Source organism: Passer domesticus, chromosome 3 (genome assembly GCF_036417665.1).
Source record: "Passer domesticus isolate bPasDom1 chromosome 3, bPasDom1.hap1, whole genome shotgun sequence".
Classification (NCBI taxonomy): domain Eukaryota; kingdom Metazoa; phylum Chordata; class Aves; order Passeriformes; family Passeridae; genus Passer; species Passer domesticus.
Genome location: NC_087476.1, coordinates 57492940 through 57515325, shown reverse-complemented (window position 1 = coordinate 57515325; position 22386 = coordinate 57492940). Strand labels below are relative to the sequence as shown.

At 40.9% G+C, this 22386-nt stretch overlaps 1 protein-coding gene across 3 annotated transcripts in view; it reads left to right on the top strand.

Moving 5' to 3' along the window:
• The window catches only part of FNDC1 (fibronectin type III domain containing 1), a 62942-nt gene extending 41393 nt beyond the window's left edge, over positions 1–21549 (top strand). For 2 of the 3 annotated variants that reach the window (XM_064413281.1, XM_064413283.1), the window contains 10 exons: positions 294–335; positions 1348–1413; positions 3298–3459; positions 5442–5672; positions 6063–6171; positions 13973–14052; positions 15738–15767; positions 17439–17600; positions 18292–18414; positions 19829–21549. In XM_064413281.1, the coding sequence (XP_064269351.1) occupies positions 294–335; positions 1348–1413; positions 3298–3459; positions 5442–5672; positions 6063–6171; positions 13973–14052; positions 15738–15767; positions 17439–17600; positions 18292–18414; positions 19829–19944 (1121 nt within the window). In that variant the 3' untranslated portion in view covers positions 19945–21549. The remainder of the gene's footprint in view (positions 1–293; positions 336–1347; positions 1414–3297; positions 3460–5441; positions 5673–6062; positions 6172–13972; positions 14053–15737; positions 15768–17438; positions 17601–18291; positions 18415–19828) is intronic. The other variant, XM_064413282.1, reaches the window with a different exon arrangement.
• The last annotated feature ends 837 nt before the right edge of the window (positions 21550–22386 follow it).

Here is a 22386-nt window from a genome sequence, read left to right as displayed (position 1 = left end):
TAAAATTATTTTAAAATTATTTAATTTTAAAATTATTAAATTTAAAAGAAAAAACCAGTTATACAGTAATTGTTCTAAAAAAATCAGCAAAATGAAAATGTATCATTCAGATTATATCTGTGAACTATTTAACATTGGCAGTTGAAACTTTGCACTGTTTGCAGTTCTGGTTTAGTGAAAATAACACTATTGCTTCCATAGAGTGTTACAGGAGCGTGACCAATGTATGTGAAGTGTCTGGAGGTCAAAGCTGTCTTTCTCTTGTCTTTGTTCACATGCTGGCCACTCCCCAGCCCCAGCATTGCATTGGAGACTTCTGATGGTACCTGCAGCAGGTTACAGCACAGTGCTTGCGCTTTGTTTGCATGGCTTTTTATGACTGTGCTGAGCTCTGTGTACTGTTTGGCTTCCCTGAATAATGTGGAGAAATTCTTTCCTCAGAGTGTGCAGGAAAGCCTTTGGGATTCAACAGATGAGGTACTTGATGGCTGATGTCTCTGGAGCTGGAGTCATGTCCTGCAGAGATAATGAGATAATATTAAGGAATAGTCAGCTGGGAAGTCTATTGGTGCATCTGCATTGGGTTTTGGGGTGGACCAGTAGAGTGTTTTTAATGTGCACCTCATTATCTTCTGTCCTTACTATGCTTTCATTTGCATGGAGTAATCTCACTCTGATTTCCTGAACTGAATTCATGCTGGATGAAACTAATGCAGAGCAGTGCTTCAGGATTACACCTATGTGGCCCAACCTGGCAGCCATTCCATAGGATCAGAGTAGAGCTAGTGCAAAGTAAAACACCAGAAAATCCAGCACTAATTACTTCATTCTACAAATCCATTCCTTTTGGGCTGCATTCCTTGCAAGACCATTGACATGTTCTATAAATGTCATGGCTCTGTGGGCTGTTTGTTTTTATACCTCCACAAAAATATTTGGGTAGAAATATTTAATTCCTTGGTTGGTTTTTTTGGCATATAATGCTTTCACATTCTGCTTCTGAGACTATAAAATATTGTCAAATCCAGATGTGATCATTATATAGTTGCTGGCAGCCTACCTTTGCTCCAGAGCAGCTGGGGCCTGGGGCAGTGCTTCTGGAAGGTGATTACTCTTAATTTTATATAGCAGCCCTGAACCCATTTTCCCACAGCAGAACTCCTGACTACTGCACTTAGCTTCTCATCTGTTATGCTCAATGTGCAGGGCAGACTGTCACTGCATTATTTGGAAACCAGGAAGTTATGCTTTTCTTTACAATTCCACTGGCTAAATATTTTTATATCAAACTTTATTCCAGCATTATTTGAGTGAATTCTTATAGCATTTTTTTTTCTCTGTCAATAGATACATTCTCAGGACTGGATTCAGATGTGACAGCAACTCCAGAAGCTTATGTGGTATACGATGATGGTATGGGTTAACTGTAGAAGTCTATTGCCAGTGGAATGTTGCTTTTTTTCTCTATCTTCTTTCTTTGGAAGTGGGTTCAAGGAGGCAGATTGGTAAATGGGAGCTTAAGCAAGTGATGGTGAGCTGGAAAACAGTTCTGCATCACTTATGGAGAGAAAGTATCCAAAACCATTTGTTTCTGGACATAAAAGTCCCTTTCTATTAGTCCTGCAATCTAACAGGAACCTATTGAGGAAAGAAATTACTTTTCAAAGCTGTGTCATACAGACACTGCTTCAATCCTAGATTTACTTTCTCTGGTACTTTCTCTCTTCTAACTCCAGCCCAGTCAAAGTCAACTACCTCCTCTAAAATACAAAATCCAAATAACATTCAAGGCCTGAAATACCTTAGCGCGTTGTTTCTTTAATGTGTAGTCTGCATTTAGACAATTAAGCATGCTCATACTGAATAACATCACCTACATATAAAGTAACTAATCTGCTTAAATCGTATGGAATTTTTATCAAAGAGATTTAAAATCAAATTAAAGGAAAGGAGAGAAATATTTTTTGAGAGTTATATTCATGCCATCTTGATATTATAATCAAGGACATATAAAACTTAGCTGAAGAGGAAGTATCAAGTCACAGCATTTAATTGTAAGTTTGCATAGGCAGTGCCAATTCTCAGTTACTGGAACTGAAATTCGCTTTCTGCCATCAGTGATATCTGACGTTCTATCCCTTTTAGTCCTCAAATTCCTGTTTGTGCCCCCACATATGGAAGTGGATTAGTACAGACCTCAGTTAAACAAAAAGTTTTTTTGTAGAATTTATGGCTCTAGAACAATGAAAGTTGTTGGTTTGTTTTTTTTTTAATTTGTGGTCGTAATGCTGGATCTTAAGTCTAACCAACAACAGAAAAACATTTAAAAAGAGAGTGCAGCAGCTGAGTGGAAGATATTATAGACATTTGTACTTTAAATTCCAATCACTTAATATTGAAACTGACATTTAGAAAGTGAGGAGGAGGGAATGAATTAGAAATTGCACAAGACATACATCCCATTTCCCTTATATCTGCATGGATGCAGAATATCCTCAGTGCCAGGCCTCCCCTTAGGTACAGGTCACCTGCAGAAAACACACGCTTTAGCAGTTTAAGCACAAAACACTCAAAGACTTGAGCTGAGTTCCCCAGCCTGCCTGAGGTCATGGCAGAGATGCCAAATGCTACTTTCCCTTCATTTTGTGTGCCAGTCAGGTAGCACAGTAGTTTTTCAAAGAGCACTGAGTTAAATAGGACTGAACATAATGAGGCTCATGTGGGCGGTTTGCCTTTCTTCGTGGCCCTGCAGGGACCACAAATGGAAAGTACTGAACTCGGCACCTCCAGTCACAAGAGGGTTTGAGAGCAGTATTGAACCACCTCTAGGGCTTTAGAATTGCAACACAGAGTTTTCTTAGAAAGTAATTTTTTTCTCTCCCTTCTCTACTTCCTTTGGCATCTGAGGGCTTTGGGCAGGGATTCAATTACTTGTGCTATTTCTCTTGGGGTTTGTGAGAGGAGCTGGCAGATGCACATTCAGGATACTGCTGTACAAGTACATTTGTTATTTTTTGTCCTGTTTAACTGTGTGAGTGAGGTCTAAATCAGCAGTAACATGAGTATTCTGGGACATAGACTGTTCTCCCTGTCCATGAGTTTGGTAGAAACCATTGCAAGGCTGAAGTTTGACCAACCTCAACACAGAGTTCTGTAAGGAGCATGCAGTGGCCCCATTGGGAGGGTGTGTAGCACTTCTTTGGGACTGTGGCTGGTGACAGAATTGTTTCCCTTCTCATAGTTAAACCAAAATTATATGAAGCCTGCTAACACTTTCATCTTGTGTTTCCTCTGAAGACTATGAGTTTTTTGAGAGCACTTTGCCACCAACCACCACCACTGTCACCACTACCACTGCTCCTACGACGACAGAATTGGAGATTGTCTATCCAGAGACCGGTGTTGGTGGCACTGGCCCTGTGTCAGAATATGATATTGCTGGGAAGAAACGCTTCACTGGTAAGGATGCCCTTTGCCTTATGTAGCTTACTACTTGTGCTGCAAAGAATTCTTGTTCCAGCTAGGCCAGCCCTTCAGCGGAGACCATTGCACAAACATCCAGTGAAGGTGTGTGTGGTCCTCTTAAGGATTGCCACCTTGGAAACACAAACAGCAATACTTTTTTCCTTGCTTCAATGCTTGCATGTTTATGTGTGGGCCCACAATGATTTTGTTGAACCAGTAAAAACCTCTTTGCACTGTTTCAGTGTAAGTGCTCTGTTCTGTGCTCTGCATTGTGTTTGGTCTAGCTGAAGTTAGTAAGAGAACAAGAGTGTCTACATCAGCTCAGCTTAACTGCATCTAACTTCACACCAGTAGTTCCAGCAGAGCAAGTCTCCTCGTAGGTGCGAGTCTTCCTCTGGGGGACCTGATTCTTTTCCACTGATCTGTTCAACCCCAGTGATTTCATCCACCTTGCACAAGCATGTATGTCATGGGTGCTTCAAAGGGTGCTTCAAAGTCAAGAATGAATGGTATTTTGGATATGAATTTTCCAAAAAATAAATCCAATAAAGATAAATATTATTTTGGTATTTGAATATTTTCTCTGTAGAAGGCATTTGATGAAGGAACCCCCATTACAAGAACCATGCCTCCTGTGTACATGAGACATTCAATTGTGTAGGTTGCTGTTGCAGCACTGACTTCAGAGCTGCTCTGCTTCTATGTCAGAGAGAAGCAGCTGGGGGCCGGAGGAGAGGGATTTGGAGATTGTAGGGAACATTCCAGCTTCCACCCTAGGCTGGTGACACCCCCTGCAGCTCTTTACATATTTCTGGCACTTGAACTGAGGTTAAGTCAGCTGCTGACTCACCTGGTATTTCAGAAAAAAGTTCAGGGGATGGAGAATCATCTTTGACATGTCTTGGCTTCCCTTCCAATATCCACAAGCTTCATGTGGCTTAGAGTGAAACTCTGCTGCTGGAGTAAAATATTTGTTTTTATATATGCCAAAACTTTTTCCAGTGCATCTTCAGTTTCCCTGTCCAAACAATTTCATGATGTTTCTATTCAGCTCTCTCACTGACAGTGCTTCTTGATTCGTTTAGCTGGAGAGGCTAAAATTAACTTCATTGCAAGATCTGGAAAAAATTCCTTTAGGGCATGAAATCCAATAAGATAAACCAAGAAACGTTGGTTTATGAACATTTCAAGGCACTAGGGAAATAATATTACCATTTCAATGAATTGTATTATTGCAACTGAATAAACATTTCCAAAGCAAGTTTTATAGTCCTTCCTTTGAATGTTACGGTGACTTTTAAGGCAATAAAAAGATGGTTTAATCTTTTCCTGAGCTGAAGAGCAATTCCAGTCAGTATAAAGCTTCTAAAAATAGAAGTTACAGGTTGGGAGCACATGCCTGGAAGGTAGGGACTCATGGCTTCTGGTCCCTTAGTACCCAGGGGACCACAACAATCCCTTTAAACTGGTTGGACTTCGCCTTGGAATTACTCTTCACATTTTTTTGTTGTTTTGCTTCAGCTTCAGGGTGTTTGTGTAATAACCAACCACTTAGACCTGTAAAGTCTTAGATGATTGAAGGCCCTGGAAGGAATCTGTTCTCATGCTGGAAAGGCAGAATTTGGGTGACATTTTCATCCCATCTTCCAGAGCAGCTGGAGGTAGCGTGCAGAGGGTGCTACAGTCAGACTGCTCTCTTCTGCCTCTTGTAGCAAAGACAGTCCTTCCACCTTTGCATAATTTGGTACAGTTGTGAGTGTGGGTAGGTAAACCTGAATGTTGACATCCCATTCCCTCTGCTCATCAATCAATTTGGCTGCAAGCCACGCTTTGTTGGCAGCAGTCTCTGGGCTGGAAGGTGAGGAATTTTAAAATACACCACAAAACTTGACTCTTTTCCAGAAATTTCCAGCCTGTGTGCTACTGTGGGATACCTCAAACTGCTAACTAAATGCTGTCCTCCCTGTCTTTTCTAGCTCCTTACGTGACCTATCTCAATAAGGATCCAGCAGCCCCTTGCTCCTTGACAGAGGCCCTGGAACATTTCCAAGTGAAGAGCCTTGCTGAAATCATTCCCAACGACTTCAGAGAGAAAGAGCAGCGTCCCCTGAGAGCCCCTCACAACATCACGGTTGTGGCAGTCGAAGGCTGTCACTCCTTTGTCATTGTGGACTGGGCCAAACCTGCTCAAGGAGACATGGTAACAGGTACTCTCCTGACGGCTTCTCTCCTGATGGGAGAGTGGAGAAGGGGAAGGTTTTTCACTAAATGACCATTTGTACTAGTGTCTGCACAGTCAATGTGTCACTTAAAACAGTGAATGCGTTACCTCTGTCATTTTTTTTGCCTTCACTGTTTTTTAAATCAGAATTCACAACTGGGTGCTGTCCTCTGATGTAATGTTCCATCATTATTAGCTAATGATAAGAAAGTCTTACAGGCCAGGATTTTCCAGGAGAGCTAGGCATGGAATGACTTTCATATTCAAAGATGTTTCAATTCCTTATAATCCTTAAAATTTACCATGACACCTAGGGATATCATTTATTTAAAATTTAATTAGAATCCTCACAACTATTTCTCTTTCCTGTTTATAGGCTATCTGGTTTACAGTGCATCCTATGACGACTTTTTAAAGAATAAGTGGTCAACCAGGACTGCAGGATCTACTCATTTGCCCATTGAGAACCTGAAGCCCAACACACGGTAAGGATTTGATCCATGCCTTTCCAGTTCTGTTAAGGAAATAAAACAAATTTTGAGAATTGTCAGTTGTTTTTCTTGGTCTTAGTATAAATGTTTACATCTGGTTTAGATTTTACTCATTCTGTTGGACAGCAAGTTGTTCTATAGATTGCACAACAACAGCCTGATATCTTTAACATATTAACCCTGGGGCAGATGGCAGTGTGCACATGTATATGTGTTTATGTGTATGAAAACACATATCAGTAACAAAGAAAATATTGTTTTAAAATGCATATTCTAATCTTTTGGATATTCAAATGTTGGGGGGGAAGTATACTAAAATATAATAAAATATACCCATGATGTGACTTGATGTGATGTGGGCCATTCCAACATATGTGTGGCCAAGATTTGATGCCTGAAGACTGCTGGGGAAGTGCTGCCCACTGGTCTGTTTTTGCTTTCTGTTCACATAAATAGTGCTGGAGGAGAAGGCTTGGTGGTATAGGGTGAGGCTGTGGCAATAGTTCAGAAGTCAAATGAGCAGGAGCTTTAGATCTTTATCTTACAAAAAATCTGACTGAAATGGTGGAACAAGAATGCATACTTCACATGATACGGGAATAATTTGTGTCAACTGGGGGCAAAGTAAACAGCTACAGGGGGACTGCATTCAAATTACTCCTCTTGAGAGGTGCTCGGTGTCTTGCATATTTGTCTCTCAAATTCTGACCCTGAAATTCTTTTGGTGGTGCTCCCTTGGGCTCAGCCCTTCACATGCTGCTGTCTGCAGTCCCTTAGTCACTGGTGGAAGGTGTTGCTCACACAGTGGAGAGATGCACGAGACTGTGGGCTGGAATTAGCATGTCTTACTTGGTGCTGAGCTGCAGATCTGAGCACTGACTGCTTGGACAGGCACATAGGGCTTGTGCTAGGTCAACACAGAAGAAAGAAACAGTATCAGCCAAAGCATCTTTTCTTTCCAAGACAATTCATAGGCAAAGGGAAGGTTCTGAGCATTAATAGTAGTTGATTGAGCACCTCAACCTAGGAAAGGGAATTGTTTGAGCATGGCCTTCATCTAAAACCTTAATAGACAAAATGATAAGATAAATAAGTTATGAAGTGCTAGTGCAGTGTAGCCAACTGGGGGGCGTATGATGAGGCATATTTTTCTGACCACACCATGACATTTCTCCAGAATTCAGCATAGTCTCTCACAGGTTTGCCCCTGCAGCTGCTCCTGCTGTATGGGAAGCATCCAAGCACCAAGAAATCACAGTATGTTTAAGGAAGTCTCCTCCACAGAGACTTCCCTCCAACTAAAGAGTTTTGAGGACATGACCTCTCCTTGGGGGAGCCACAACCTGAGCAACTTCAGCAGCAGCTCCTTACACAGCTGCACGAGGGCCATGCTCAGCCAGGGACACCTGCAGTGTCAAAGACCTGGAAAATTAGCAGGGGAATGCTAATTATTGAGAAGTAGGATAAGCACATTAAGAGCGCCTACAGAGTTAAAAGTAGAGAGATAAGATGTTACAGGAAAACATGGTCCATCTTATCCTCTCCTGTTCTGTCTACAGTACTGTCAATCACACGCTTCATGAGGCATTGTCTTACATGTCCAAGAGTTAAAAAATGGCCACTTATTCAGAAGACTGGTAATCTAGACCTTAGTGACAGTCTTTGAAGCTGTGTGTTAAAGCAAAATTACTTCATAATGGAGAGCTTCAGTGGAGTACTTTGCATCTGCTAGAGCTCTCGTTACAAAACGTTGTTACAAATGTATGCAGGGTGGTAGGTGGCACAGCTCTCTGTGGGTTTCACCTGTTACAGCAAGATGGAAGAGGTGTGAAATCTTCTGTTCCTAGACGGTGATGGAAGCACTATGGAATGCAGACCATTCTGCCTTTGTACATCTTCATCCTTGTGACTTGAGGACTCCCTTTCCCTAAACAACTGTCCTCTTGCTGCTAGAACCTGTTCCTGCCTCCACATCCCAGATCCCTCTGTATGCCCAGCCCTTTTCCCCTTCACCAGTATTCATTCCTCCATTCTTACTTTGTCTCTCATGCAGGCCAGGGAAGCATTGCCTTTACACCCCTGCTTCTCCTGGCTGCAGCCCTCCATTTCTTGCTTCTGTGCCATTCCTACCTTCCAGCTGAAGCTCTTCACCTCTTCAGTCTTTCAGTCACATCTCCCTCTCCTGATGCCCAAAGGACAGTGTTGAAGGCCAGGGATAACTCTCTGCTTCTCATTCCCAACACCTAAAGGGCTCCAGAACACCAGGAAGACTGGTTGCAGTGAAAGGTCACAGGAGTTCTGCAGCTGCTGTCCATGCTATGCTCAGTGCAGGGGAATCGGTGGGAGTTGAGCTGCCAGCATGTCTGAGTTGTGTATTAACTCCAGGCCTCAGAAGGTCACAATTTGTCTGTATTTGAATGGAGTTTATAGGAACAGCAAGGTTATAGATTCATGCATCTCCATGAACCTAGTGACTGTCTTGTCGAATTAAGGTTCTGTGTCATGACAGGGAGGTTCAAGCAGCTGCTATTTATTTAAGCACATTGTTTCTCCAGCATCTTCCTGAAGATGATATAATACATTTGCCCCTATTGTATGCCCTATGAAGGCAATAAAGGCTTCATGTGGGGTCTGTGGTGGACAACAAAGGATCTTTACAACAGAGAAATTTTATGTACCAGCCATTCTCATTTACATTCTCCAAACCCACAGACTGAATTGATTGCATACCTTTTGTCTTAAAAATAACTCCCTAACCACTAGGAAAAGATACCATGCCTAAGAAAATATGGCACGGAAGCTGAAGTTAATCTAAAGATTTTGTGTCTGCATTGTTAATGCATTTTGTGAGAAATGTCTGATTAAGTAATTTACTGTAAGCAGATGCTGTATTGGCTTCTGGGAGTCCCACAAGGGGCTATGGGTGGTGCAATTTTGCAGCATGCACAGTGTATAAGAAGCAGGTTGGCATCCTGGCTGAAGTCAGCACCAGAGAAGATTTCAAGCTGTCAACATATCCTGGAAAACATCTGCCTGTTATTTAGGTTTTACAAACAAAACAGAAATCTATGTTTAATCCATGTCATAAATTTTCTCCTGAGGCCTGGTCTGACCTCCGTTTGAGAAGTGGAAGTTTTTCCATTAGTGAAACTCTGGTCAGCTTCAGTGGGTACAGGAGCTGCTTCCTTGTGATTTGTGATTGTAAACACTAAAATTACTTTAAACTTTATTAAATCTTTAGACCAGTAGTTTTGACAAGGTCCTTTCCCTAACTTTAATTCTCAGCTGTCACAGAAGATGATGCAAAGGCCTGGACAGCATCTGCTCAACCACTAAATCAGTCTTATGCAGTCAGAAACATTATAATCCTTGCCATAAACATTTCAGTCCCTGTCCCGAGCATGGTTAGACTTTTTTTCTGCCTTTTTCAGGAATGCTGTGTCAGTGCCTGATGGGAGTAGCTAGATAGTCTCAAGATTTAAAACACTCTCCTTCACCTCCATACCTCCATGTCTTCTAAATTCTCTCTCTCTGTTCACTTGCATTTTGTTCAGTCTGGGGCTATTTTGATCTCACAATGCTGCTACCAATGCAGTCTTGCACATAGTATTTCATAGGAGGTTCTTAAACATTTAGTCATCGCTTATAACTGCAAACAGAGCCCGGTTCTTCTGTTTCAGGGGCCAGATGCACCAAAAATTTCTATTTCCTTTTTTTAGCTTCATTAAAACAAAGCCACAGTATGTCTAACAAGCAGCATCAACCACAGGTGGCTGCTTTGTGCTACCAGGGCCACACAAAAGAGCTAAGATGTCCGTGAAACCATTGCCCTGTGCAAGTGATAGACCTGTGTGGCACATACCTACCTCATACCAGCTCGGTAGGAAGTCCTCTGCCAGCTTGGCTCTAATGTCTTATTATAAAATTAGTTGTAAAAATTGATGGGGGATGCAGTGGTGGGCCATTTCAGATGGAGGGAGACACTTTGCATCAGCTTGTGAACCTGCAGGCACTGATTTACACATTTTTCTTATGGAGGAATGTTGTGGTTGTGGGCAGAGGATTTTAGCCCTTGCTGTGGGGATGCATCCTGCCATCTCAGCCTGCCACTGAGCAGAGTGCAGGGCTGAGGATCCATGCAGGCATGCCTTTGGCAAGTCTGGAAGAAGGAATTTGCAGCTAACTAATTTTTTTTAAAAAAGCTGCTTCCCTAATTATCATGCTGAGTGATTATCTCACTTTGCTCTGTGCAGTACCAGCTATTTAATTCCAGCAGAATAGAGACACCTTGAATTAAGTCAAATAATAATTTTTCTCCAAATGACAGGTATGTTGAATGATTAGTCATGTAGCCTGAGCAAAAAAATGTTCTATATTCAATGCCCTGTTACAGTCCACTATGTCCTTTCTTGATGTGTCACTAGAATTGGTATATAAAATCTCAAAGGAAGTTTATTTGTAGGAGGAAAAGCCTTTTTGTTGCCTGTATTGAAAATGAACAACAAATGGTACTGCATCTGTTGTGATTCTTCTGTGCCTAATGGTAGCAATTAATTCAGTTCTGCCTAGGCAAAGTGTAAATCAAATTATATATTGCAAATTTTGTTCATGTTTCCATGTGATGAAAACCAGTCAAGTTATACTGATTTGAGATTTCCTGGCAAATTCATCAGCTGACAGATTCTGACTAATGAAAATGTCAGATTCCTGGATGCGAAATGGCTTTGGCAATTTCTTTTTTTATTTGTCATGTCTGAGAAAGAAATATATCCCAACTGCATTATTTTATTGACCTTCTTAATACAGCAGTCATAGCATTGTCTATGTTTAAATCACAGGTCAGCAAATCATGAGATCTGGCTCTCTTTCTGGTACAACTAGAGCTTTCATGTGTATATAAAGGCTTAGGAATGAATTTTACAATTTAGCAAAGGAAAGTGTACTCGTGATTTCATCACTGTTTTTTGGTTTTTTTAGACAGTCAGGCAGGCAACATAAATCATCATATACCCTAGATGGGCTTCTATGTGTGTAACAGGACAGCGGAATGCACAGTTGTCCTGATTGCAGAGGTAATCAGTTCCTGCATTATGCACTGGCTACAAATCTGTGTGGTTTTCCCCACTAATAGAGGTGTACAAGGCTCTTTGCTCTCTCTCCTGCTTCAAGGGGGATTATGGCACTCTCATGTATGATGATGTCTGATGGGAATGCTTTGATGCTACCATTAATACACGTGTATTAAGTGTATTTAAAGTTACTCAGACAGTGCCACTGTGTTGAAAGGTGGTATCTGATTACACTTTGGAGGCAGTGGGAAGTCAGGCATCCATACTTGCTGCTGTGCTTTGAAGTGTTATGGTAAAGGTGTGGTCTGGAAGACATTTTTCTCCTGCTGTTCTGAAGCAGTTACAGCAAACACTGAGCTAAGTCAGTTAAGCTTGGTGCTGTGTTGCAGATCTTTTGAGAACTTTGAGTTAGGAATTGCCTTGTTCCTGTCCCTATGGACAGGCTTGTGCTGCTCACCCCTGTCCCAATCCAGGTGACAAAAGTGAAGGAGGTGTGGATGAATGCAGGGGCCCCATGAGAGCACTGGCAACTTGGGATTAAAGCAGTGCTCAGGCTGCCATGCTCTGCTTGGGTGGCCAGAAGTGGAGAAGCACATGGGAGGCTTTTTGCCTTCCCTCTCCTCTTTCCCCAGACATGCTAAGCACTCTTTTATCAAAAAATCTAGGTCAGTAGTTAAAAACGGGCAAATTTTTCTGCCAGCAAAGTGATTGCATTGGACATGAGCAAAAAGCACAGCCTTGATGAATTCTGCTATTTATCATGTTCTCTTCTTGCCACAGCATATGTGTCTTTTAAAAAAAAACCTCATGAGTTGTTTGTGAGCACCATATACTCATTAATTGAAGGCAGAACTGGCTGCAGAAAGCAATAGAGGAGTAGTTTTCTGGTAGTTTTCTGGTAGGAGTAGTTTTCAGCTGCAGGACACAGCAGGGACAGGAGACATATCCCTCATGCACATGTGGGAATGTGTCCCACAGAGGGTTTGACCATGCATATGCTCCAAGTCTAACGAAGATACAAGGTAAAGCTGTTGCCATGGATGAAGTTCAGAATATTTCAATTCTGGTAGCTTCCACAATGATTTCACCTAGACAAGGTACCTGCAATTTTTAAGGAATAAATGAGATGCCCTGGCACATACCCTGGAGATAACCACCTTGCTTCTTGGCAAAACCCAGGGTTTATGTGACTACCACCCTTTGGCCAAAGAAGAAGGATTTGCATGTCTCTCCTACCTTTTCATAAAGATCAGCTTGATTTTAAGGCAAAACAGTTCACCTTGCTTGACAAAATTAATGAAAAAATAAATCCAATGGGCTGGTTCAACCATGTGCCCTCTGGTTTATCACTGTGAATAGTTTTGTATGTGATTAGGCCAGAGAGGGGCTTTTCAGGAGGGACCTCCAGGCCCTGCTGTGTGGTTAAGTCTGAGAAGAGCAGATACAGCTGATGGTACAGGAAAGTGCACATGGTAAATATCAAGTGGCAGACTAAAACCACCAAAGTCCTTGCAGCAGGATCATGTTGAATTTCCCTGCTTCCTGGTAAAGCATCAGCATCCTGTCAGCCCAGTGTGGCCTGTGCAAATTAAGCAGCACTGGCCAGGTTTTCATGCAGGGTGGGAAGAGCTTCACCAGGAGGAGCAGCCTGATGATATTGATGGAGTAGGCTCCCTTTCACCAGCTGTGATACATCAAGCCTGCCATTCAGGTGGGACATTCTCATGTGAGTGCTTGGTGGCAACCATCCATGCAAGTAATCACTTGCCCTGTTATGTGTGTAGAGCTTTTGGACATGTCTGCTTTTGGATGAGATGCTAAATCAAGATCCAGTTGCTATGTGGATATTCCAGAGGCACGGTAATTTTAATTTTTCTTACTAATTTCTTTACAAGAATGAAATTGAGCAAGCAGGCAAGAAAGGAAAACCTAAATTCAGGAATTTAAAAAATGCTGTGCTGGAAATTTTTCGGTAATCTTCCATTCTAGTTGGTTTCTCTTGGACTAACACAAATATAAAAGGAAAAGAAGAAAACATTAATCTGGGGGAAAATGTCATCAACTAAAAGTCACTGTATTTGGAAATTAACTAACAATGTACTTACATGTATTCTTCTCTAAGGGTGAGGATAAATTTGCTTCGATTGAGAAAAGAATGGAGTCCTAGTGGTGATTCATGTGCTTTGAGTTAAGCATGTGATTTAAATACTTTGGAGGAATCAATAATACATCATGTGATGCTTTCTTCTTTTGCTCTAGTATTGTGATCTTAATGTTGCTGGAGCTTTTACAGAAAAGTCAAAATCTTAGCTTCTGATCTCATGTGAGTCTGATGCAGTTTCTGTTTGCAGCAGTGTTTACACCGCTGCTTCCCTAGGAGTTAATCCGGTTTAAAACTGTTCCTGAGATCAGGATTTTATTTCCTTGCAACTTTTTCTTTTAGTCTTTTGTTTCGTAGAAAGTGGATGTCATTGTATGTGGTTTTTGGAAGGGGGATGATACATAAATAAGTGTTCCAAAAATATGCATGGGAGCAATTGCAAAAAGGAGACATTTGTCTGTAACAGCCAGCTCATACTCTGGCTCAGTATCCAACTCCATTTAATGCAAAGGATACTCAGTGGAATTCTTCAGCTTTGATTCTTACCCTGTTTTAGTATTGTTTATAATTTAGCAATTGCTATGGAATCTGTTTCAATATTATTTTCCCTCTCTTCTTGTTTCAGGTATTATTTTAAAGTTCAAGCAAAGAATCCCTTTGGTTATGGACCTGTTAGCTCTTCAGTCTCCTTTATCACAGAATCTGGTACAGTTTGCTTTTTATTTTCATCTCAAAACTCCTAATAACAGATGTGCAGGACAATGACTGAAACCAGCATGCCAATAACAGCCATTATTCTGGACTTGCTGCTTTCATAATATTTTGGGGATTTTTAAATTTAAATATTTGTTTTCAGTTAAGCTAAGAAAATAATATGCACTCCTAATGCCACTATGAAAATGTAAGTGATGTTAAAGTCAGCTCCAGGGGAACAGGAAGTTGAATTTCAAATACAAATGTTCAGCAATAGAGAGACAATGGGAAGTTTAAAGTCTTTGATAGATTCACCAAACATTTAGTAAATTAGTTTACTAATTGTGAACAGCTAAACAGTTGGAAGTAGTTGTCTCTGGAAGAAATACAGAAAGCAGTAGTTCCATCAGACAGGCAAAGTTCTCTGTTCTTTTTTTTTTTTTTTGACAAGGAATGCTGCTCTGTCACAGGGTTAATAGTACATTCAAGAGCAACACCCCTTCTAAAAATAGTGAGTTAAATGTGCTAGGTTTTGCCTGTTTCTTCTTCTACTTCCATTGAGACAGAGGCCAGGGACTCCACTGAATAATAAAGAACAAATTTTTCAGTTTTCACTTGAGTGAAAGTTCTTGCTGTTTCTTGCAAATTGTGCCCTTTCAATGGCATAGGGTTTACACAGTCTCTGCCCTTGCTCATTTGACTTCCCTCTGTAGTGCTCACTTCAGGAGCTCCACTAAGAGTTGTGGAAGTAAATCATCACAGAAGGGAGACAGAAATGTGAGATAAGTCAATGGTCCTAGATAGCATATTCATATTTTCATTAAATGAATAAGAGGCTCAAGTATTAATCCAAGGAAAATATTTGACATTGCCCCGGATGGCCAAGAGGGTCAATGGCATGTTGGCCTGTGTCAGGAATAGTGTGGCCAGCACAACCAGGGCAGTGATTGTGCCCTGCACTTGGCACTGCTGAGGTCGCACCTCATGTCCTGTGTTCAGTTTTGGGCCCCTCACTACAAGGAAGACTTTGAGGTGCTGGAACACATCCAGAGAAGGACTGTCAAGCTTTGGAACAGGCTGCCCTGGCTCCCACCAGGGAAGTGGTGGAGCCACCATCCCTGAAGGTATTTAAAAAATGTGTAGATGTGGCACTGAGCGACATGGTTTAGTGGAGGACTTGGCAATGCTGAGCTGGCAGTGGACTCACTGATCTTAAAGGCCTTTTTCCAACCTAAACAATTCCATGATTCTGTGCTGTATCCTGCAGATCATTTTCCTGCTGCCAGCATATGGGCCTGAATGCCTGGTTTTCCCATCCAAAATCAGCTCCCTTGTGAGCTTTATTTAACATGTTACATACACCAAATTTAAAGTTTTGTTTGCAGCAGTGATCTTTCATTTGTCATGGCCAAAGGTGGCTTTGCAGCTGGCACAAGTACAAAAACCAGTTAGCAAATGCAAGTCCAGGTGATAGAGTTACAGTGATGGAATAGGGCATAAGAGAAAGAAATTGCTAATTCAGAGTGCTCTTCTAATGCAAGTGTAAGGTTTGAGTTGATGAGAATATTCAATAAAGAATGCCATCATAGGATGAAGCATCTTACTGAAAATGTTCAATCAGTGACTCCATATGTTTCATGTTATAAAACAAGGTTTGGAACAAAATAGTAAATTTTCTATGTGTTTTTTTCTTCTAGACAATCCTCTCCTCATTGTTAGGCCACCTGGTAAGTTTACTCTGTTGTTTCATTCATGAAGTGCATAAAGCCTGTGCAAAACAGTTCTAGTATAGGAATTAGAAACATTTAAACATGTTGTTTCAGGTACAGTTTTAAGCAGGAACAGGTAGTGATTAATAGGACTAATTCATAAAACAATTTTTTCTTAGGACCTGTTATTCTATTTTCTGAAAAGAAACCTTGTAAAGATGTGTTCAAATAAACACTTGATTTTGGCCCATCTTTTTCCCTGGTACAACAGCTTTAATTGCTTGTTGTAAAGCAGTAAACTGTGTTACTTCAGTATCTGTGTCCTTCAGGTGCCTAAGCATAACTTGAGTACCAGGATCAGGTTTCTCTCTAGTTCTGCTGCTCATCTGTAGAAATCATCATGCCCTTATAAATGCTAAAAAATTCAAGAATTTGTTACTGACCTGAAAAATATGCCACAAAGCTGTTTAGGAGGCTTTGTATTTCCAAATTTGCAATAAGCTAGTTCAGCCCATAATCTGAAGATCTGACTTCCTGATGCTGGGGCTAACCTCGCTGACATGAATGTTGGTAGTGTAACCCCAGCCAGTATGTGCCCTTAGAAGAGATGCAGGAAAAAAGACCTCATGGTTACTATGTTCCATCAGCTTTCCTAAGGTGTTAAAATGGTTGGTCCTGGATTTTTTGCTACACTTTTCATAAAAATGAAAAAGTATATCCCTTCCTTCTCTGTTTCATTGTGCTTGCTAGTCTGGTTTCTTTGTGTCCTTGGAAGTCTCTGAGGATTGCTGACCAGTGGTTGCTTCTCACATGCAAGTGTTTGCAGGATTTGGTCCATGTGCCCAGTGAGAGGAAGAATTACTAACAGAAGAAACTTCCAATCTCATTTGTAAACTACCTGGAAATAGCAGAGTGAAAACAGACCTTTGGGCTGTAGCTAGAGAGAAAAATACCAATTATCACATAGGAAGCTTTTTGTATTATTCTGTATACATTAATACAACAGCAACTTCAAAATAAATTGTATTGTCTTGGCAGTACAAAGCAAATATTTAGGTAAGCCAGTAGGAATATTTATTCTTTTGCAATACAATTAAGGAGTCCTATCTGTAGCAATGCTCTGAACAGAGTTCCACTGGAAAGGTCTCACTTGTCTATTATTGAAAATTAACCTGTTTTGATATAATCTGGGAAAACAAAATAGAAAAGTACATTTTTTATATGATCTTTTAAACCAAATAGCAAGAAGAGACTTCACAGCATATTGCTCACCACAGAGTTCCTAACATCTGTTCTTCTGTAAAAGGGTTATGTTTTATAATCTTAAGAGGCAAGTCACTGTCAGACCTAAGATCAGGCTGTTAAGAAGAGAAACTGTGTAACACTAGGTACAGAAATCTTACTGAAATAGTTAAGACTGTTTACTTAAAGCTGTGGTTCAGTACATGAAATCGTATTTTAATAATTTTAACCGTTATTTTTGTCTACTGCCTAGGAGGGATTTAATAAAGTCTCTAACTTTATTTTTAATAATATTTTTTCTTGAAGTACTATTTCTGAGCATGAAAAGTCACGCGTTAATCTGTTGCAGCATGTCTTCTGAAACATATTATTAGATGTTAAACTCTGCAAAACTTGGACTGAAGTGTTAAAGTCTGTTCCTAATGTGGAAATTATTTTTTCTCTGAGGTGGTGAGCCTATCTGGATCCCATTCACTTTTAAATATGACCCCACCTACTCAGACTGCACTGGCAAGCAGTACGTGAAACGAACTTGGTACCGCAAGTTTGTAGGAGTGGTTCTTTGCAACTCCTTAAGGTACAAAATTTACCTCAGTGATGACCTGAAAGGTAGGCACCAAGATTAATTTCCTACTACATGATTACTTGTCTCTTCATCTTCTGGTTTTCCTCATTTCATATGTGTCAGAATTGTTTGACCACTATGTTAGAGTCCTTCTCTCAAGAAGAATTCGCAGCAGCTCTTACACAGGTGCATTGCCTGAAAGATAATGAAAAAAACTTTCCATATTATTGAGCTGGGGTAATGGGATCATCTCAATGGCCTTCCAGACTATACTAATGACTATTGTAGTGTCTTGATATAGCTTCAATACAGTGTTTGAATAATAAGAGATAAAGAGCCCTGTCTGTTTGAGAAAGAGAGCTCCACAGCTTTTAATTTTTGTTTGAGACTGAAACTAATGGCATTGACATATTGAGAGTTTTTTTACTTTCACATGATATATTTCAACTAATCCAGTTGAAATTCTCTCCACCTGTCATCCGTGGTGCTCTGCCCTAGGACTTGCAAAATGGGGACTACTCCTTAACGAGCTGTAACCCATTTATTTTCCATAATTTCTGTTTCCATACTGTGAAGGTAGCATCCTCCCTCTTTCTGGTCACTGTTTATTGGTAATACTCTGTGTGTTACTGCAACATTCTTCCTGCTTTCTTCCTCACCTACTTTCCTGGTGCTAAAGTGTATCCCAGACATAAGTATTGCTGAGTTTAGTAATCTGTCTGTATCACTCTTCAGATACCTTCTACAGCATTGGGGATAGCTGGGGCAGGGGTGAGGACCACTGCCAGTTTGTGGATTCACACCTGGATGGAAGAACGGGACCTCAGTCGTACATTGAAGCCCTGCCCACGATCCGAGGTACAGCAATGGGGGATTGGGATGCTGGCCAGGAGCTTGTTATCCCATCTGTAGGATTAAGGGGTAAGGAGCAGAGTAGGGAGTGGAGCTCTGTCCACAGCTGCTGGCAGCTCTCTGCGGAGTCCAGCTGAGAACAGATTATGCAAGTCCCAGAGGATTTGTGGGTGCAGAGAGACAGAGACAGAAAGAAAGGAGCATATGATGCAAATACTATGCAGTGATAAAATGCAAAAATGAAACACAAAATAATTGTATAGGTCTGTGAAACCTTTCTCTTATTGATAAGATCTGCTTCATTGAATTGAGATGCAAAACTTCTTCCATGTGCCTAAAGGGACCAGCTACGTCTTTGCAAATACAGCTTTTGTGAATTATTCCTCTTCATTCATTCAATGCAAAACACAAAGGAATATGTCCAGTGACTTAAGGCCGGTAATTTTATCTGGCCTGGTAGACACACCTGTCTCAGAGGGAAAATTCTTACCTTGAAGGAGTTCCTCTGAGCAAATTGGTCACCTCACATCACCAGGTAGAAAATAGGTTGCTTCCCAAAATGAAACCTATCATAGTAGTCAGCCAATCTTTTCAGTAAGTCTGTTCGTTTAAATTATTCAGTTAGCTTTAGTGGTTTCCATGTTAAATTATGTGTTGATATTCTTTGCATGGTGCCGTTACCAGGAAGAAACTGAAATAGCAATTGATATTTATATATCACGGTGAAGTACTGCACTTCTTAGCTCAGAAGACAGATGATTAATCCAGATGTGTATATACTAGGTCTAAGAGATAGAGAGCACACAGAAGTTTTATTATTGGCACAAGCCACGGGTGTTTCAGATGTTCCAATGCACGAGCTATGTGGACAAGAATGCTGCACCTCTTATAATGCTTTAAGCAGTCACATTCTTTCTGTAGATGAATTCAAAGGGGAAGGGAGGGCTTAACTCAGTATTTACCACATGAAATTATACCTTTTTGTTTTGTGAAAAGCTGACTTTTGCTGCTAGTCTCTTAAGCCCTGTGAGATAATGTGATTTGATGGTATTTTTTGCCTCAGAGTCCTTCATATATTTAAACTGACTTAGAAACTTCATAAACACAGCTGAAATATGCCCACTTTTTGGAGTGAAATGCAGAAGTTCTTTGGCAAACCACAGCATTACACAATAGTTAAAGATATTTTGAGCAGTAAAACCAATCAAAACTACAAGAAATATGAAGGACCAGAGTTAGATCATTCAAGAAAGATCTCAGCCAAATACCAGGGCTAGCCAATACCCTTTTGATACAACTCCCTGCCAGACAGTTTGTAAACTTTCATTTGCGCTGAGGGATTGACTCTCACTGCATCTGGTACTTTTGTTAAACTGCTGTGTCTGTCCTGGAATACAAAGGGGTGTTTTTCTCCCTGCAGGGTATTACCGCCAGTACCGCCAGGAGCCTGTATCATTTGGACGCATTGGATACACAACACCCTACTACTACGTGGGCTGGTATGAGTGTGGTGTGCCCATCCCAGGGAAATGGTAGCAGTCTGCTTTCCTGTCTTAGGTAGACCGTGCTTTCCAAATGATTTCTATCAGAGGATTGTGAGCAACTGATTTGGAAAAGGAAAAATAGCAAGATAAATGGGGCAGACCAGTGAAGACCAACTGCTCAAGAACACATCCTGAAGACAAACATGGACACCCTTTACCAGCCTAAATCTGTGGTGCTACTTGATTTCTGCTTGGAAGCAGGGATAGGATATAAGTTTCCTTCTTTCCTTCCTCTTCTGTGTCTTTAAGGTACAAAGAGAAGGTTGCAATGTGTGCAACCTGTGAAAATTAGGACTGTGTTAGCCATGAAAATTTGGAAGTTTATTATATCTTACAGGAACGACCTAAGCATGCTGTGCTTGCTTAATGGGATGCTAAACTGTCTTTTGCTGCCCCATGGGGCTCCCCTATGCAATCATGCCATGTAACTGGCCACCCACCAAAGGCAGTATATTCTCCTGAAGACTTACCCTGTGGGTTCATCCACTGCTGGACTAATCACCAGGTCACAGTGTAAATTCACTTTGAGATATATCTGTATCTATATCTATATAAATACAGTACTGTACATCTGCAGAAATACTTCTTAGAGATGCTGAGATCTTTTGTTCACTAGATAAATATGTTTGGAATTTTTATGTAAAAGGTGCTGTTAATTCTTTGAAATATCGCTATGCACAATATATTAATTGAGGAAAGAGCTGTATTCTTCTTGTGAGTACTGTTGATGTCACATTTGAGTTATTGATCAAGACCTGTTTCCTACTTCCTTGGCAACCTTTGGACTGGATATTCAATGGGTTTCTACTCCTCTATCCATGTTAGAGTGGCACTGTATAGTCCAGTAAAAACACATACACAGCCGTTCATCAGCATCAGTTAAGTTTTCTATACTTTTACTATTTAAAAGTTTTAGTGCAACTTTCAATCCATTCTCATCTTATTTTGTATGTTATTTATTCCTTGTCAGTATCTTTCATGTTACTGTGCAGAGGCATAGGATGAGTAATTTGGAAATTAGAAACTGCTTTTAACTTATTTGCTCTCCAAAAAGAAGCTCAAGCGACCAATACAGGAGTCAACTAGCAGGAAGCTCATTTGACCACAGGGACAAATTGGGACACACTTCCTTTAAAAAACTACCAACATCTCTTCCAAGCACATCAGAAAGCAGAAAGTGACATGAATGAAAGATGTAATGATTATTTTTTTAGAAGGCATTTGGAAGCTTGCAATAATGTTTCGTGGTAACATCTCAAGAACCTTTGCTCATGTTAGTAAGACTCACCTGTTCTGGCAGCCTGGGAGAGTAGCAGTGACCTGGGGTACAGATCCAGTCTCTGGTCCATCTTTCACTCTTGCTCCGGCTTACATGTAGCGTAGGTCTAACACCTCTTGAGTTGCTTCCTGTAGTTATTTTAAATTGTATGGGGGCAAAAAAGGGAATTAAAGTGATTAAAAGAGCATTTTCTTTTTCATGGTGATCTGGGTTTTAACATTTTAATTTTGCTCACATATTTTTGCTTCAGTACAGTGCCAAATATATGGTCTTGAAGTATAACTTTTTTCCCTAATAAACCTATGATACATGGTTCAATTTCTATTTCATCCTTTCTGGTCATCTGTGTCAAGTAATCTACGTGACAAATTGTTAGCTTTCAAAAAGTCCTCCTTGGGACAGAACTAAGTGTCAGCTTTTTGTAAGGGACTGGGAGCATATGAATGTGTTGTTCTCTTTAGAAGATGGTTAGCAGCTAGTGTGGAATTACCAAGGGCAAATCATGCCTGACCAGCCTGATCGTCGTCTTCGTTGAAATGACTGCTGCCATGCACAGTGCAGAAAAGGGAATGTCATTGGCTTCTGTAAAACATTTGGCATGGTCTCCCACTCTCTGCTTGTAGCAAAACTGGTGGAATATGGCTTGGAGAGTTGGTCTTTAAGGTGGATGTGAAGTTAACTATGTTGTGAGGCTCCAAAGGTTGTGATCAAAAATAACACAAAGTCCCAATGACAGCTGGATGCAAGCGCCACCCCCAGGGGCCAGTACTGGGTCCAGTATGGCCTAATGACCTGGACTGTGGGATGGAGGGCATGGATGCAGTGCACCATCAGCAAGCTTGTCACTGATACTAAACTGGGGCTGGAGAGTGGTTTGTGTGCTGAGAGCTGCTCAAAAGAGGGACTTCTATGGGCTGGAGAAATGAGATGTCAGGAAACTCCTGAAGATCAGCAAAGGGAAGTGAAAAGTCCCACATGTTGGTCCTCGTAGCAATGCAGGCTGGGATGACTGTCCAGAGAGCAGCTTTGCAGAAGAGCTGCATTATGCCTTCAGAGAACACAGGTAAATTCTGATTTGTTCATCTGAAGAGACATGGTTCCTTCATTCCCTGCTGGAAGTACCTTTGGGGTGGGACAGTCCCATTCAGAGATGTC